The 15,330-nt window shown below is 38.6% G+C and overlaps 1 protein-coding gene across 3 annotated transcripts in view; it reads right to left on the bottom strand.

The window, feature by feature from the left end:
* The window catches only part of CCDC141 (coiled-coil domain containing 141), a 179,947-nt gene that overhangs the window by 28,580 nt on the left and 136,037 nt on the right, over positions 1–15,330 (bottom strand). For all 3 annotated transcript variants that reach the window (XM_033113107.1, XM_033113108.1, XM_033113110.1), the window contains 5 exons: positions 12,412–12,591; positions 11,700–11,825; positions 9,646–9,834; positions 8,577–8,756; positions 6,596–6,745 (listed from right to left, as the gene is read on the bottom strand). In XM_033113107.1, coding sequence (XP_032968998.1) covers positions 6,596–6,745; positions 8,577–8,756; positions 9,646–9,834; positions 11,700–11,825; positions 12,412–12,591 — 825 coding nt within the window. The remainder of the gene's footprint in view (positions 1–6,595; positions 6,746–8,576; positions 8,757–9,645; positions 9,835–11,699; positions 11,826–12,411; positions 12,592–15,330) is intronic.

Here is a 15,330-nt window from a genome sequence, read left to right as displayed (position 1 = left end):
TTCAGAACAAATTATAATCAATCCTATCCTCTAACACATACTAATGAATGAACCTATGGTGGAGCCTGATAAAGAGTGGCTTTGACTGACGTTCCATGGACTTTAGTTTGCCCTAGACTCTGTTTCCTGAGGACTTTTGCATTCTTATGACCCGGCACACAGTAGCCACATTGATATTTGTTAAATGACAATAATTTAGATTTTTTCTTAAAATGATGAATTAGGCTTATCAATCTGGAAAAAAACAATAATTATCTGTACTATACCATAGTACTGCTCCCATCAGGTGTTTTGCCCATCTATACACTTCTCTAGTTCCTTTCCTGCTAGTGGGTGACTGCCCATGGTCATTTTGTCAATGGCGAAGAACCATCCAATGTCAGGAAGTTTGATTGAATAGTTGTATGTGTGTGGAGAGCTGCACCGTTCCCTTATTCTAATTTACTGCTTGTAATCTGTCTTGTACCCCTGGAACTGAGATGAATGACTTACCCAAACTGATAAAAGAATTTGTGTGATTAGAACACAGACTCTGACATATGGGTATCTATTTCATAGGTTAGAGTCTGTTCTAATTACACAAATCACCCCCCTCCCTCTGTTTTCTTCTTCATAGGTAAGATGTTGCTACAGTACAAAAATTTCAGGCTAAAGTGATATAATTATATGAAAGCTTCTGTTTGTAAAATTTATTTTGAGAAAATGGATACCAACCCAATTCTGTCATTACTATTCTTTTCAGCAAAGTAATTGTGACCCATAATGAGACTCTAGCTACAAATTTCTATTAACATCATGTAAATGTAATTTTTTTTTTTGGTCAGATTGCAAGAAGAAAACATGCTCAATATTAACTTATTACATTTCTAAATGAACACGTGTAAAGAATGAGTAATGGTGTTCTGCCATGTAATATGGCAGAGAATGTCTATAATGCTTTGTGTATTAACAACTTATTTATATTGCCAGGCAAGAAAATAGTGAAATTCACATTCATACATAGAAACATATCTTTCTGGGAAATAGGTGAGAAAAAATCTCCACAAAATATGGCAGCCGGAAAGCTGTGTTATCCAGTAGGTAGATGTGGAGAAAATGAAGTTTTATAATTCCCCATATCATATAGTATATGAAATTAGAAAATAATGACATTTCACCCAAAGATAATCAAGGCACAAAACCATGGATCTATTGAAGTCATCAAACTGCCGGCATGAGGTGAGCCTCTGTAAATCTGCCCTAGAATTTACAACTAATCGAAAAACAATAACTCCACAAGGGACTCCCTGCACAACAGACAGGCAAGATGAAGAGGCCACTACTGAATTCACCTAAAGGTGGGTGAATCGCGCGAGCAGGGGAGGAGGGAATAGAGAAGTGCGGAGATGGAGCCGCGTGGGCGCAGTTCAGTGCTCCAAGCTCACTGCATCCTGGAACTACCGCAGCTGCTGGAGAGGGAAGAGTTCGGACTGCTAGGGCTCCACTTATGGCCCACAGGGCTGAGGGGACAGCATATAACACGGCTGAACCCAATGCTCACGGCAGAGACCTCGGAGAAAAGACTGAGAGAAGAAGGCTGAAAACGGTGATTTAAGCCCTCACTGCCACAGAGAACAGAAGCCTTAGGCACTGAGACTAGCCGACCCCTCCCTACCCTCCCAGGGCTCGCCCTGCCCCCACCTGCCCGGTGCTAGAAGTGGAACAGTAGCAGTGTCAGATCAAAAGAACAGAATATTTGCTCTTCTGAGAACTGTGGACTGCAGACACAGATTTGCAGCCCAACTAGTTCCAGCAAAAGGGAGGGAGCTGTGGAAGCAGGACCGGATAGGGTGGTGGTCGCTGCCATTGCTCTGGGCCACCTCTCACAACTCACTCCGCCCCTGGCCCCACCTATCTGGGCGGATCCCTGCAGGAGTAAACAGAACTGCTGAAACATACGGGCTCTGAATCTGGTGCAGAAAGAGCTTTGGAACTTCAAAAGCTCTCAGCATATCCACTAGGACACTGCGCCCTGTGACCCAAGCGCACTATTAACAGAGGAGAAGCCCGTCTCCCAGGGAATCCCCCCACTGTGTGAGAAGCTGGAATAGTGCAGAGGAAACATAGCACTACTGTGTGAGAGAAATAAAAGGCTTCAGTCGGAGAAAAATAAAACATTCTACCAACAAGTACTGGAAAACAAAAGAAAGACCTCTTCCTATCAACCTGTTGCAGAAGCCACTCCTGTAGATGTCTAGGAAGAGAAATAATAAATCAGTAATTGCCATGAATAACCAAGGCAACAAGACAGCTCAGAAAGAAAGTAAAAAGTCTCCAGAAAAGGAACTTAAAGATATGGAAATATGTGACTTAAATGACAGAGAATTCAAGATTGCAGTTCTGAAAAAACTCAACGAGATGCAAGAAAACACAGAAAGGCAGTTTAATGAACTCAGAAACACAATCAAAGAACAACATGAGCATTTTACGAAAGAGATTGAAATTTTAAAAAAGAACCAAATAGACTTTCTGGAGATTAAGAACTCAATAGAAGAAATTAAGAATGAAATAACCAGTTTAGGTAGTAGAGTTGACCAGATGGAGGAAAGAATCAGTGACATCGAAGATAGAAACCTGGAAATTACACGGATGGAAGAAGAAAGAGACTTGAGACTTAAAAGACATGAAAGAACTCTGCAAGAACTTTCTGACTCCATCAGAAAGAGCAATGTAAGAATTATGGGCATACCAGAAGGAGAAGAAAGAGAGAAGGGAACAGAGAATATATTCAAACAAATTATCGATGAGAACTTCCCAAACTTGTGGACAGAACTGGATCCTTGAGTCCAAGAAGCAAATACAACACCTAATTACCTCAATCCCTACAGGCCTTCTCCAAGGCACATTGTATTGAAGCTGTCTAAAATCAACAACAAAGAAAGAATCCTCAAGGCAGCCAGGGAAAAGAAGACGGTAACCTACAAAGGAAAGCCCACTAGATTATCATCAGATTTTTTAGCAGAAACTCTACAAGCCAGGAGGGAGAAGAACGGAATATTCAAACTATTGAAAGAGAGAAATTATGAGCCAAGAATAATATATCCAGCAAAGATATCCTTTAGATATGAAGGAGGAATAAAGACCTTTCCACACATACAGAAGCTGAGGGAATTTTCTAATACACGACTTGCACTACAAGAAATACTAAAGGAGGTTATTCGACCACCATCAACAGGGACAATTTGTGGCAACCAAAACATAAAAAGGGGGAGAGTAAAGGCCTGAACCGGAAACCAGAGGGTAAGCGGGGTGGGGGGGTGGGAGATGAGGGTAAGGGGGATCAAATATATGGTGATGGAAGGAGAACTGATTCTGGGTGGTGAACACACAATGGGATTTATAGATGATGTAATACAGAATTGTACACCTGAAATCTATGTAATTTTACTAACAATTGTCACCCCAATAAATTTAAAAAACAACAAAAAAAACATGGATCTCACTATGCTGTACACCTCAAACTAATATAAAATAGTACTGAATGTCAACTGTAATTTAAAAAATATATAGTCACAGAATGTGAAGTACAGCGTAAGGAATATAGTCAATGGTATTATAATATCTATGTACGGTGTCAGAGTGGTAGAATTGTTGGGATTATCACTTTATGAGGTGTGTAAATGTCTAATCAATATTTTATTTTGTACACCTGTATTAATTCAAAAAATAACATGAAAACCCCATGGTTCTTTGTCTTTAAGGAATTATCACATAAAAAAAATTACATTTAGAACACCTTACTTTATTTTGCCATGAGGTACCAAGTCCTTCCCTAAGAGCCTTTAGTGGAGGTAAAACAATGTAAGTTAGTTATGCCTACATCAAGAAAGTAATTTTTAAATAACCAAATGAACCACGCTATTATATCAGCTCACATAAACAGCTTATAACAGATACGCCAGAAAATAAAGATAGAAGAGGAAAGCATAGAAAAAGGATACATTTAACATCAGATCATGCAGTGATTGAATGGACTAAAACATTAAGTGAATGGTGAACTTTGAGTTTAGCAAGTAACAAGTGTGTCCGTGGCCAATAAATGACTCTAGCCCAAAGCTGAGTCCCTGTAACACTATGAACAGAAACTCTGCAGTCCTGTTTTATATTGTGTGTGTGTTTAGAGCTGCACCATTCCCCTATTCTAATTTACTGCTTGTAATCTGTCTTGTACCCCTGGAACTGAGATGAATAACTCAGATGAAAATGGTATACACCTCAGTTTTCTCATCTGAAAAAATGAAGATATCAAACTAGACATGCTCCGAAATCTATTTCAACTCTGTGACCTTCCATGAAGCTCTTTTAGCACATTAGAAGCAAAACAATGTGGTTTCAAAATAAACTTAATCACTTAATAAATTTGGTCTAGTTCCCTAGTGGGATACGTGATTTTATTTATTTTTTATATAGAAAAAAGCAGTGTTAACATATTGCTTTTAATTTTACATAATGTTTTAAGTACCTATACCAAGTGTTAATGATAATAATAATATTAAAAATATTGTGGTGTTACATATTATCACCACTTGGAATCTGGCCATCTGCGCTCTGAGATTCACAAAACAAACTAGAATACACAGATCTTTATTTTACTAAAGGTCACTGAAAATGTTCCTTCTGAGTATTTTCCCATTTAGGCTCCTGGTTGGAAAGTCCAGGGTGTAGACACTACATTGTGACATGCCTGCTATATCTCTACAAGAAAGGAAGGGGGGAAAGGACCAAAGATTTAAAGATCCTTTAAATGTGAAACTGTAACCTACATCAAAGATTAGTTGGATTTGAAGTAGAAGCAAATGGGAAGAGTAGCTCTTTTAAAATTAAGATCATGTTCAAGTGAGATCTGATTCCTAAGTCAAACCAGCACATATCTGGTTCCTCATTCCTGTTATGGTACAGACAATCCTGGGGCATCCCTACTATGACTGGCAGGGTCATCTGTTATCCCTGCCAGCTGGCTCCCAGCACAGGCCCATCACGAGGCAGCCCCTGTAAATAGAACCACTGTGGGAAGGGCCTGAACAGGGAGATCCAGCTGCATAAAAGCCACAGCCCTTCAGGGAGACAGAGATGGAACCATCGGGGGCTGGGAATAAGCCTTCGCCAACCTCCCTTGTGGTTTCCGTAGATACAGAGCTTACCATCAGGCAGGGAGAGAGATGTTTGGCAAGACACGTTTACACAAAAAAGAAGGAGGAGAAAGAAAAGACGAAGAGAAAGAGGAGGAAGAAGAGGAGAAAGAAAGAAGATAATTTGGGGAAAAGAGTAAACAAATTGTTTTCCTGGCTGGGAATCTAAATTCTGTAGCCCTGGGGAGAAGAACGCTCTCCTTGAGATTGTTTCCCTTACTGAGGTCTGACTGAGTGTCGTTAGCTGGAGCACAGGAACCAGAAGAGAGCAGGCTACACTATGGGTTTCACCCCGAATGACTCTCTAGCCCAAAGGACTCCCTGGAACAGACTCTGAGCAGAAACGCTACCATCCTGAAGCATATTGCTAAAATGAAAATTGTTGTTGATGTTCCTTTCTGTTTCCCTCCTGTTGAATGGGATCTAAGTGGCCTCTCCTGCTCTCTCCTCCTCTTACTTCCCTTGTAGCCATGCTTCCCTCCTGCCCTGGCCTGTGGTCTATACAAGTGTGGTCCGCAGGAAGGGACACCTCAGAGCTAGACCACTGTCCCAGTTCAGTTAGGCCTACTTTAGTCCATACTCTAATGTTGTTTGACAATATTTGATATATGTTGGACCTAGACTGTGTAAACTGGTCATAAACAGAACCTACAAGAAGGTTTAGCACTTCCTTCACTCACTACCCTCTTTCCCAATAGAGGTGTGACTAATGGACTCAGAATCATTTTGCCCTGGGGGAATAAATCTGGAATTATGGTATCTTGTGTTCTGCTGTTAATTCCTAGTCAAGAATCGAGACCCTTGCTATCCTGAACAGGTGAGCCTTTGAGTGGAAAGTTTAACTAGTGGAAGGTGGTGGTTGTGGTTCAGTATGTGTCTGGGGGTCGAAGGTCAAGTAGAATTGAGGGAGAGAAGGTGGAATCATGTGGGGAAGAGGTGATGGACGCAGAGGACTACTTCCATCTGTTATTTCTTTTTCTCTAGTAGTTGTTTTGCCAGAAAAGCCACTCTGTGTAAACATGAAACCAGCCACACTTGACTTTGGTGATAATACCTTGTAGCCTCTGAGGCAAAAAGCGGGCTCTCCTGGCCCTTAGCACCCACTTCGCCATGCGTCAGTGGTACCTAAATAGAATTTCAGCAGGCTGGAACTGGCTGCAAAGGGATACTGTCATCCTTTCTGCCCTGATAGGCAGTATTCACTCAAGCAAATGACAACTATAAGGATTTGAGTAGGGGAGAAAAAAGCAACTGAGAAACCGTCATACAACGTTTTAGGTTTTTCTATGTTGACAAGTCTCCTGATCGTGTGTGTGTGTGTGTGTGTGTGTGTGTGTACGTGCAAATACATGCACAGACATTGAGACACAGGCTTGAGGTTCACACAGGCTTTGGACAGCGTGTCAGTTTTCACCCCTGCCACCCACCTCGTTTATCTCTTCCCTTGTGGTGCAGTAGTCCAAGCTGCAGGTCAGGGTCTGCTCATACTCCTTGGCTTTGGTGCACCAGTTCTCACTGTCCCTCTCAAGGATGTCCAGCTGCTGCTGTAGGTTCTTTGCAGACACATTAGAGCAGTTCTAAAAATGAAAGAGAAGTGGAAATGACAAAGGGGAGAGGAGAAACAGCAATGAGAAGAATATGCTATTTACCTGCATTATGGAATTCATAAGTGACATTTAAAAAAAAATAGGCTCCTGATTTATTTTATCGTAAGCGTATTTGAATATAATACTGTCAGAAAGAAGCCAGACACCCAACATGATGGGAAAGGCAAATCATTACATTTCTAGTCTTGAAACTTAAGCTTTGAAGATTTGCTCATCACACCCAACTCCTCAGAGACACCATTCATTAGAGGGTATAATTTTTACTTCAAAAGGCATCAAATATGCATTAAAAACATTCAGCTTCTGCACTATAATTTTCCCGTCAACTTGAGCTTAACCTCAGGTTCATTATGCAAGTGCTCCAGTCTCCACTCAGAAGACAGTTGCTGGGGCCAAGGCCAGACACGATTGCAGAATTATTTACATTATTTGTGCAAAGTGAGATGTCTTACTTTTTTTCTTTTCTTTAAAATAAATTTACTAATAAAATAAAACTCTTTAAAAAGAAAGCTCCTTCTTGGTAAAAATGATTCTACAGTGACAGATATTTCTATGTCTTTCAAGTAAACAAAATACTTTTGGTTCAGTGTACTCCATACAGTTTAGTGGATATCTAAAATTATCTGCGAAATAAAATCGGCCATTACGATTTTATTAATGTTACACATATTGGATAGAATAAACAATCTTTTCTCCCCTCAAATTAGAAATTTGGAGAAGGATCTCTCTCTCTCTCTCTCTCTCTCTCTCTCTCTCTCTCTCTCTCTCTCTATATATATATATATATATATATATATATATATATATATTTATAAACATGTTATTTATGAAAATTTGATCTGGAATTATTTCCTTCTCTTTTAGACTCCTTTGTTAAGGTCATTTAAGTCAAATAAATCAGACCAATGATTAGCACCGAGAACCTTTGGTTTCCACCAAGAGGCTCTTTCATTATGGGCTTTCTCTGGGCCTCAGATTCTTCATCTATATAATAAGAGTCCTGGGCTATGTGATCTCTAGGATACTTTCCAGATCTGAAATGCTAAAGTAGTACTGTCCAAGAAATAAAGCATGAGCCACATGAATAATTTTAAATTTTCTAGTAGTATTAAAAAATAAACAAACAAAAAAACAAGTGAAAGCAATTTTTATAATATAGCTTCATCAAATATGTCCAAATATCAAAATTTAACCATGTACCTAAATATAAAAAATATTAATAAAACTTTTTTATACCCAAATTTAAAAAATATGAATAAGGATTTTTTATACTAAGTTTTGAAATCTGGTCTGTATTTCACACTTACGGCACATCTCAACTGTCGCCAAATTTATATCAGAAATACTTGATCTATATTTAAATTTTGCAGAGTTTGGAGTTTAAAATGCAGATTTCCATAGCCAAGTTTTTCTGAACATACTTAAAAGTTTTCCAGTAACTACACTGAGTGTCAATTTTTCGACTAAAATTAAATACAACTAAAAGTTTAGTTCCTTAGTTTCTTTAGGCACATTTCAAATGTGAAAAAACTGACTGCTGCCTTAGACAACACATCTCTACCTTTTTTTAATTAGCATAAGAATCGATGCATCAAACAAGACTTTCGTAATCAGATTTTTTTCTCCATAAAATGTTTTTCTTTTGTTAGAGGTGTTAGAAACACACCACTAACAACTACCCCAATGGTCGAACGTAGTTTTTAATTTAACATGTACCGGGCAATCTGCCTGGTTTCTTCCCTATTGTAGCCCAGCTCCCAGCATGAATTAGGCATGAATGGTGGTATTCTAAGTTGCTTACCGGCCGCTGCACTAATGAGATGATGCCCACTCCCAGGGATAGGGCCAGTTTGTGGAGACGGTGTATATGTGCCTGCTTTTCCTGAGAGCGACGGAGGTGAAGCTGGGCATCACGAGCGTTATCCAGCTCCTTGGGCTGATCTAGAAACTCCAGTTCTCTTGATTTGATGAGATGTTCCAGCTGCAAGATAGGACATTAACAATCAGAATGAGTTTCATATTTTTATAAACACAGCTTTTTTTGAAGCCTATTTCCTATATTTTATTAAGTGGTCAAGATGTTGCCAAGCCCAGGTATAATTATTAGTGTCAGAGCCAAGTAACAGTTACAATGCTGCAAATGAATAGGGTAAAATTGGGAATAGGGTAATGTTGTCAGTTCTATTAAAGAAGAAAACACTCTTTTTCATCACAGCCTAAAACCTTAGCTTCAGTTCCAGATTCAGTTCCAGAATCTTCCTTAGCAAGAATTAGGCCTATGATCTGAGTAAACTCAGCGGCTATTTTAAAAGGATATCAATGTATCTCCATTTTCTGTTAATAGAGGCTAATAACTGAATTTTTACTGAGCACTTATGTGTCAGGTAGTTGAGATACAAAAAAGAAAAAATTGAATCTGTTTTCTTCCTTCAAAAAGCTTTCATTTGAGTTGGGGGTAAAAAGTAATTAAGAATCAAGATGCTAAAATGACAGATGTGTGGAATAAACAATGCAAGTTCTAGAAATTTAGAAGAGAGGAAAATCAGTCCAAGTGAGGAGGCAGGATTGTTGGAGGACAGACAGGGTTTAGATTGCAGAGAAGAGACACAAGAACCTGTGGGATAACAGCAGCCTGAGAATCAGGGAGTTAGGAATGTGTGTGCCATCTTTAAGGGACAAAAAGAGTTGTTAGGCGGGACCATAAGGGAGGCTAGAGGTGCAGTGAGAGAAAAGTTAGAGGCCAGACTGTGGAAAGCTTCTCATTAAATTGCTGGAAGAAGCAATTTGGCTTTTATTTGTTATACAGTAATTTGTATTTAACGTCATAGTTTAAAACTGAGGGTCTTCCAGACATCTGTGATAGGCCTCACCTCTTCCTTGACTTGGTGGAACTGGACTGTCTTACACAGGAGTTCCTCGTAGTCTCCGATTCTCTCTTTCTGTTTCTGATGGAAGTGAATGAGTTCCTTTAGTTGTTGAGACTTCTCTTTCACCTGCATGCCTTTGGCACTTAGTTCTTCTGATTCTTTTATAGTGTACTGAACCTCATCATTCAGTTGCTAAAGGGTTGACAGCAATAAAAGAAATCCAGCTTTTAGAGAGCTTTTTTACATTACAACTGACTGTATAAAGATCTAAATAACCACTCATTCTCTCATTTGTTAACAAAAACTTACTGTGAGCCTCACCTCCACTTTAAGAACATTGCCGCAAATCCAGGCAATGTGTTTGAGGCTAGGGTTACATTATTCCGTCCCTGTTTTCCCAGAATTTTCTTTCTTTCTTTTTTTTTTTTAATGATGAGCAATGCAAAAAAGTATTTCAAAGTTAGGTGGTGAAATGGGAAGACATGTATTTCTATAGCAAACTAAATATTCTAGTGATCTGTTAAGGAAATGTATTTCAGATATTTTATGAAGCCATGGTCATCTCTGATATTTGATACAGACAGAATCAGGTGGTATGGCAAGAAAACCAAGAGAAAACAAATATAAAAATATATTGGGGAATTACTTGTCCTCTACGATAAAAGAATGATGAGAATGAACCACCAGCTGAACAGCAAAATAGCTATGTGGCTTTAAATGTGGTCATCTCAGAATCTACAAATAGCTACCACATGTAGGGAGGGATAAATTGCCTTTCCTTTTACCCAACACTACTCAGAGATCCCTCAGAGGAATCAAGATCTTCAGGTAGAACTTGCAAAGGGTGGATAACTCAAAGAAGAAGCTACTATAATTTCAGGGATGGATTTTATAGCAAAGATAAAAATAATGGAAATGATTGAGGCTAAAGAAATAATTTGCAGAAGAGTGACAGAATAAGGGTCTTTAAGTTCAAATCGAGCAAGTGGGCATCAAATATATGCACATCACAGTGACAGAGCTAAAGAAGCCACAGATTTATACATATACACACTCGTGCACGTGTAGGGGCACATGCACAAGCACACGCAAAATGCAAATAAACAATAACACATGGTATGTCAATGCACTTAACATGTAGGCTAATTGAATTTTCTAAGAGTTTGAATGAAGAGTTCACTGTGGGCTACAATGTTGTGTGTTGTGTGTGTGTGTGTGTGTGTGTGTGTGTGTGTGTGTGTGTGTGTGAGGGTGGTGATATTGTATCAGTCTGTCTTAAAGGAACCTAAATTAGATATTCCTTAAAGGAACCTTCAATCTTCTGATTCTGGGATTCTTTAAGGCCAACACTTACAAAGTAGTGACAAAGAAAACAAAACAAAACACAGGTATCTTAACTTTGCAAGAAAGAACAAGAATGCAGGCAAGAGGATAACTGGGAACCATTTTTGGCAGTTGTGTCAAGTTTAGGAGCAGCAGAAAGGGGTTGGGGGGTCTGGAATGCATTAGCAGCAGGGCCTGGGAACATGACTCATGGTTTCATCTCACATATCCTGAGGGCTCTCTGGGAGGCAGAAGAGGAGAACACAGCAAAATTCCTGGGAGGGTGGCAGAAGCCTGGGTGCCAGAGGGTGGGGCTAGTGACATCACAGTGGTCATTTCAGGGGCAGAGAGCAGCAGAGCCTCTGTGTCAGAGGTTGCTCATCCTTGTTCTAAGATGAGTTGATCTAAAACATGGCTATCCTCCTAGGAAAACGATTAGAATGACTATAGATGATGAATATATTAATAAGAAAATAATTTCATGTAAATTAATCTAAGATAAGATTACTTTAAGAACATTTTGTAGCCTGAATGTTTATGTATCATCTAATATAGACTAGTGCAGAAAAACAGTAAGAATAAATCTGTTTTTAAGTGGATTTTTAGGAAAGCAATATTTTGTTTTAAAAAAAATATATTAATTCACCAGTCTGTTCTAATTAATTAGGTAAACCGCAACCAAATAGTTAAAAAGGTTTTTCCATTCACCCCAGTCTATCAGTTTGCTTCTTCACCTGGAACTGAGGCTTCATTGCATTCCATTTTTTCCGTAGACCTAAAATGGTCTGGAGGCTCCCTCCAAGGTCAAGTGCAGTCACAGGCGTCAGAGCTTCCTGAAGAAGTTTTACATTGTGACTAGTCTGAAATAAACATCGGATAGTTAGGCATGTGTTTTCTCTGCTACCACCAACAAATATGTTACCACCACTCAACAGTGATGACATGGTGCGTCATTGAACTTTTCAACCCCCATGAAAACACTCATTACCTCGAGTGAGCTCGTAGTTCTAAACCACCAATGAACAAAAGCACAGGCCCTGGGTTTTCTTTACCTTTTTTGATTTTATTGGGGTAAATATATATATCACCAATTTTAGCCTTCTAATCATTTGTAAGTCTGCAGTTCAGTGGCATTAGTACATTCACACTGGTGGGCACCCATCTCAACCATCCATCTTCAGAATTTTTTCATCACCCCGAACTGCAACTCTGCACCCACTTAAACACTAACTGCCCTTCTCCTCAGCCTCTGGTAACCTAGTCTGCTTTCTCTATGAATTTGACTGCTCCAGGTACTCCATGTAAGTGGAATCATATAATATTTATCCATTTGTATCTGGCTTACTTCACTCAGCATAACGTTTTCAAGGTTCTTTCATGTTGTACCATCTGTCAGAATTTTGTTCCTTTTTAAGGCTGAGTAACACCCAATGCATAGTCGCTCACCTTTTTAAGTTGCTCTTTGAAAGCTCCCCACTGCTGTTTCACAGGCTGGCTTGCAGTGGTTTTAAGTTGCCATGCCATCCGGAGGCGGCTGACTTCTTCCCTTTCTGCCTTCTGGCTTTCCATAGTGTTCTCCATAAGGTGGACTTTCCTTTTCACGTTGAATATTTCATTTTCTTTTGCCTGTTCAATTAACAATCCATTAAATGGCTTTTCTTTCCAAAGCAAAGCAACATTTTTGCATACAACCACTCTAGGAGGCAAACACTTGATCACAACCAAAACAGAACACAGTTCTGGTATCAAGACCCGTCAGAAACGCCTGTGCAGAGACACAGCTGGGCTCTAAGCACCCACATCAGGTCCTGAGTTCTTCAAGACCCCAGCAGTGTTTGAGTCCCCTGCTATGGTCTGGTTTTTTCTTGGGTCTTAAGGAGGGGGTGACTGAATGAGTACTGGGATCCAGAAATATTAAAGTCAAGATTATTTTATTATATAAATTTTAAAGTGTATTCTACCTTTCATTTTAACAGACTCAAGAGCAGATGTCAAAATCTCAGTATCAGGGAATATGAGGGGCCACGTTTTCCAGGCCTTTTTTTTCTTTTAACTATCCCATTGGATAGATTATAATGATTTGCCCGTGTAAGCAGTCCCTGAAGTTACTCCCTGTTGTGAGAACTGAAATGTGCATCAATATTTCTCTCTATTTGTATCTCTATTGTGCACCAGAAGCACAGGATCTAAATTCAAAGACTTCCCTACCCAACTTCCATATGTTCTTGATGACTGATGTGAAAGCCATTAAACAATGGCTATAAACAAGGGGTAATTTAGTTGGAGGTAGAAGGATAGAGAGGTAAAGAGTAAGACCCTGTGCTATTTTATGTGCAAACATCAAAAAATGCAGATGAGGGGCAGCCGGTTAGCTCAGTTGGTTAGACGGTAAAGCGCGGTGCTCTTCACAACAAGGCTGCTGGTTCGATCCCCACATGGGTCACTGTAAGCTGCGCCCTCCACAACTAGATTGAAACAACTACTTGACTTGGAGCTGATGCATCCTGGGAAAACACACTTAAATAAATAAGAAAGTTAAAAAAAATGCTTTAAAAAAACAATGCAGATGAATATATGTTTGGCAAAATAACGATTCTTACTTTGATGGTCTTTCTCAATGAATCATTGAATTCCCAAGGAGCAAATGTACATGGATTTCTACAATAACAATGACAACTAAGTATCTAAAAGTATCTAAAAAGTATCTAAATGGTCAAGCGACCATTTACATTGCAGTCAGAAGATAGTGTCATAAATTGTAACAGGATATCTTAAACAAGAGGTTATCTTATTTTTAAATTATTTTAAATGACATTAATATTGTATATTTATGGTTTATATTAATTTAGACACCATAAAGTGTCAATTAATTGCAAAAACACATAATTGCAGGTCCTAAATGAGATTTCCCCAATGAATTTTGGAATCTAGAAATAAAATGATATATTCTGTAGCTATGATTAACAAGAGGCTGTGTATTACAAGCGATATTAGAAAATCTCTGCAAGATCCAACCCAAATCATAAATTTTATCTATGCTGAAAATAGAGTTAGGGTATCTTTCACGTACTATTAAGAAACTACGAAGAAACACGTAGTATAACACATAACTGAATAAAAACTTGGAAACTGTAGCATGCCAGTGACCACTGCAATCAGCCGGGTATGATGGTCTGAGAGAGGTTAGAAAAAGGAAAGCTGTCACAGGATTTGTTGATGTCTAGCTAGCAGGATCCAAAAAGAGCGATTATGTATTTGGCAGACTTCAATATTTTGACCACTCAGGAAGATTAAATAATTTGCCCAAGGTCCAATTAGTAAACGTACTATTCACTCTACTTCTGCGTAAGGGCATGGAAAAACCTGCAATAACCTGGTCTAATAGGGTACTAAATTACCATTCTCCACTTAGATCCGGGCACAATGAGTTATCTGGAGACGTCTTGCTTTCTAGGTACCTTGACAACAGAAGGCACTATCCCAGAGAGCATTCTTTGTATTCACTGCTAGAAATTAGTAAATTGGTACTTTCATCAAGATGTCTGCCAGATTTCTCACTTAAATCTGCTTCTCCGATCTTGATGATACTTAGATGAACTGAAAATTTTTCAATTTCAAGCTTGAAAAATATGATCCACGGCAACTAATCAAGAGCAGAACACCCAGCGGAAAATGCCAGCTGGCCTTCTTCCTTAACAACCAAACTGGTTACCACATTTCAACAATAATGTGTTTTGTGTTTTTTAAAGCCTAATGGTCCAAAAGATATGAAGAGAATAAAAAATGTGTTTTACTTGCTTCATCATTAATTTCTGTTCTCAGACGGTTGCTAATCCAATAAAGTTAACTATTAAGTGACTCTTAATTCTTATCAATAAGGAGGAATTTATTTATCATCGGACAGTGGTAAGGACCTTATGTATTTTTTATACATAATGCCTGATATTTGGTAAATATTCATTAGTCCTGCCAAGACAAGAGTACATGACTGGAAACCAAGATAAAAAGTAGAAAGTAGAAACAACTCCAGATCCAGATGTAGTAATGAGCTGACACACACTTTAAAGTGCCCTTAGTTAATGTGGTCAAAAATTATAACAAAGGGGAAGGAAGGATAAGAAAGAGAATTTCATTGGTAGTTGAAATCTAATAAAAAAGTACCAATGGAAATTTCATAACCGAAATAAAAATTCTGAAATGAAGTTAGTAATAAAAAAAGACCAAAAAAATGCAGTTTGCAAAAATTTGAATTCCCTTATTAGCCTAAATTAGAGAAGTACACAAGTAAGAAATGGGAGAATATATACTGAACAAAGTAAAAATGTAAGATAGATTAGATAGATACAAGATACATAGATGATAGAT

Source organism: Rhinolophus ferrumequinum, chromosome 8 (assembly GCF_004115265.2).
Source record: "Rhinolophus ferrumequinum isolate MPI-CBG mRhiFer1 chromosome 8, mRhiFer1_v1.p, whole genome shotgun sequence".
Lineage (NCBI taxonomy): Eukaryota > Metazoa > Chordata > Mammalia > Chiroptera > Rhinolophidae > Rhinolophus > Rhinolophus ferrumequinum.
Note: the sequence above shows the minus strand (reverse complement) of the source record. Positions and strands in the feature narration are given on the sequence as shown.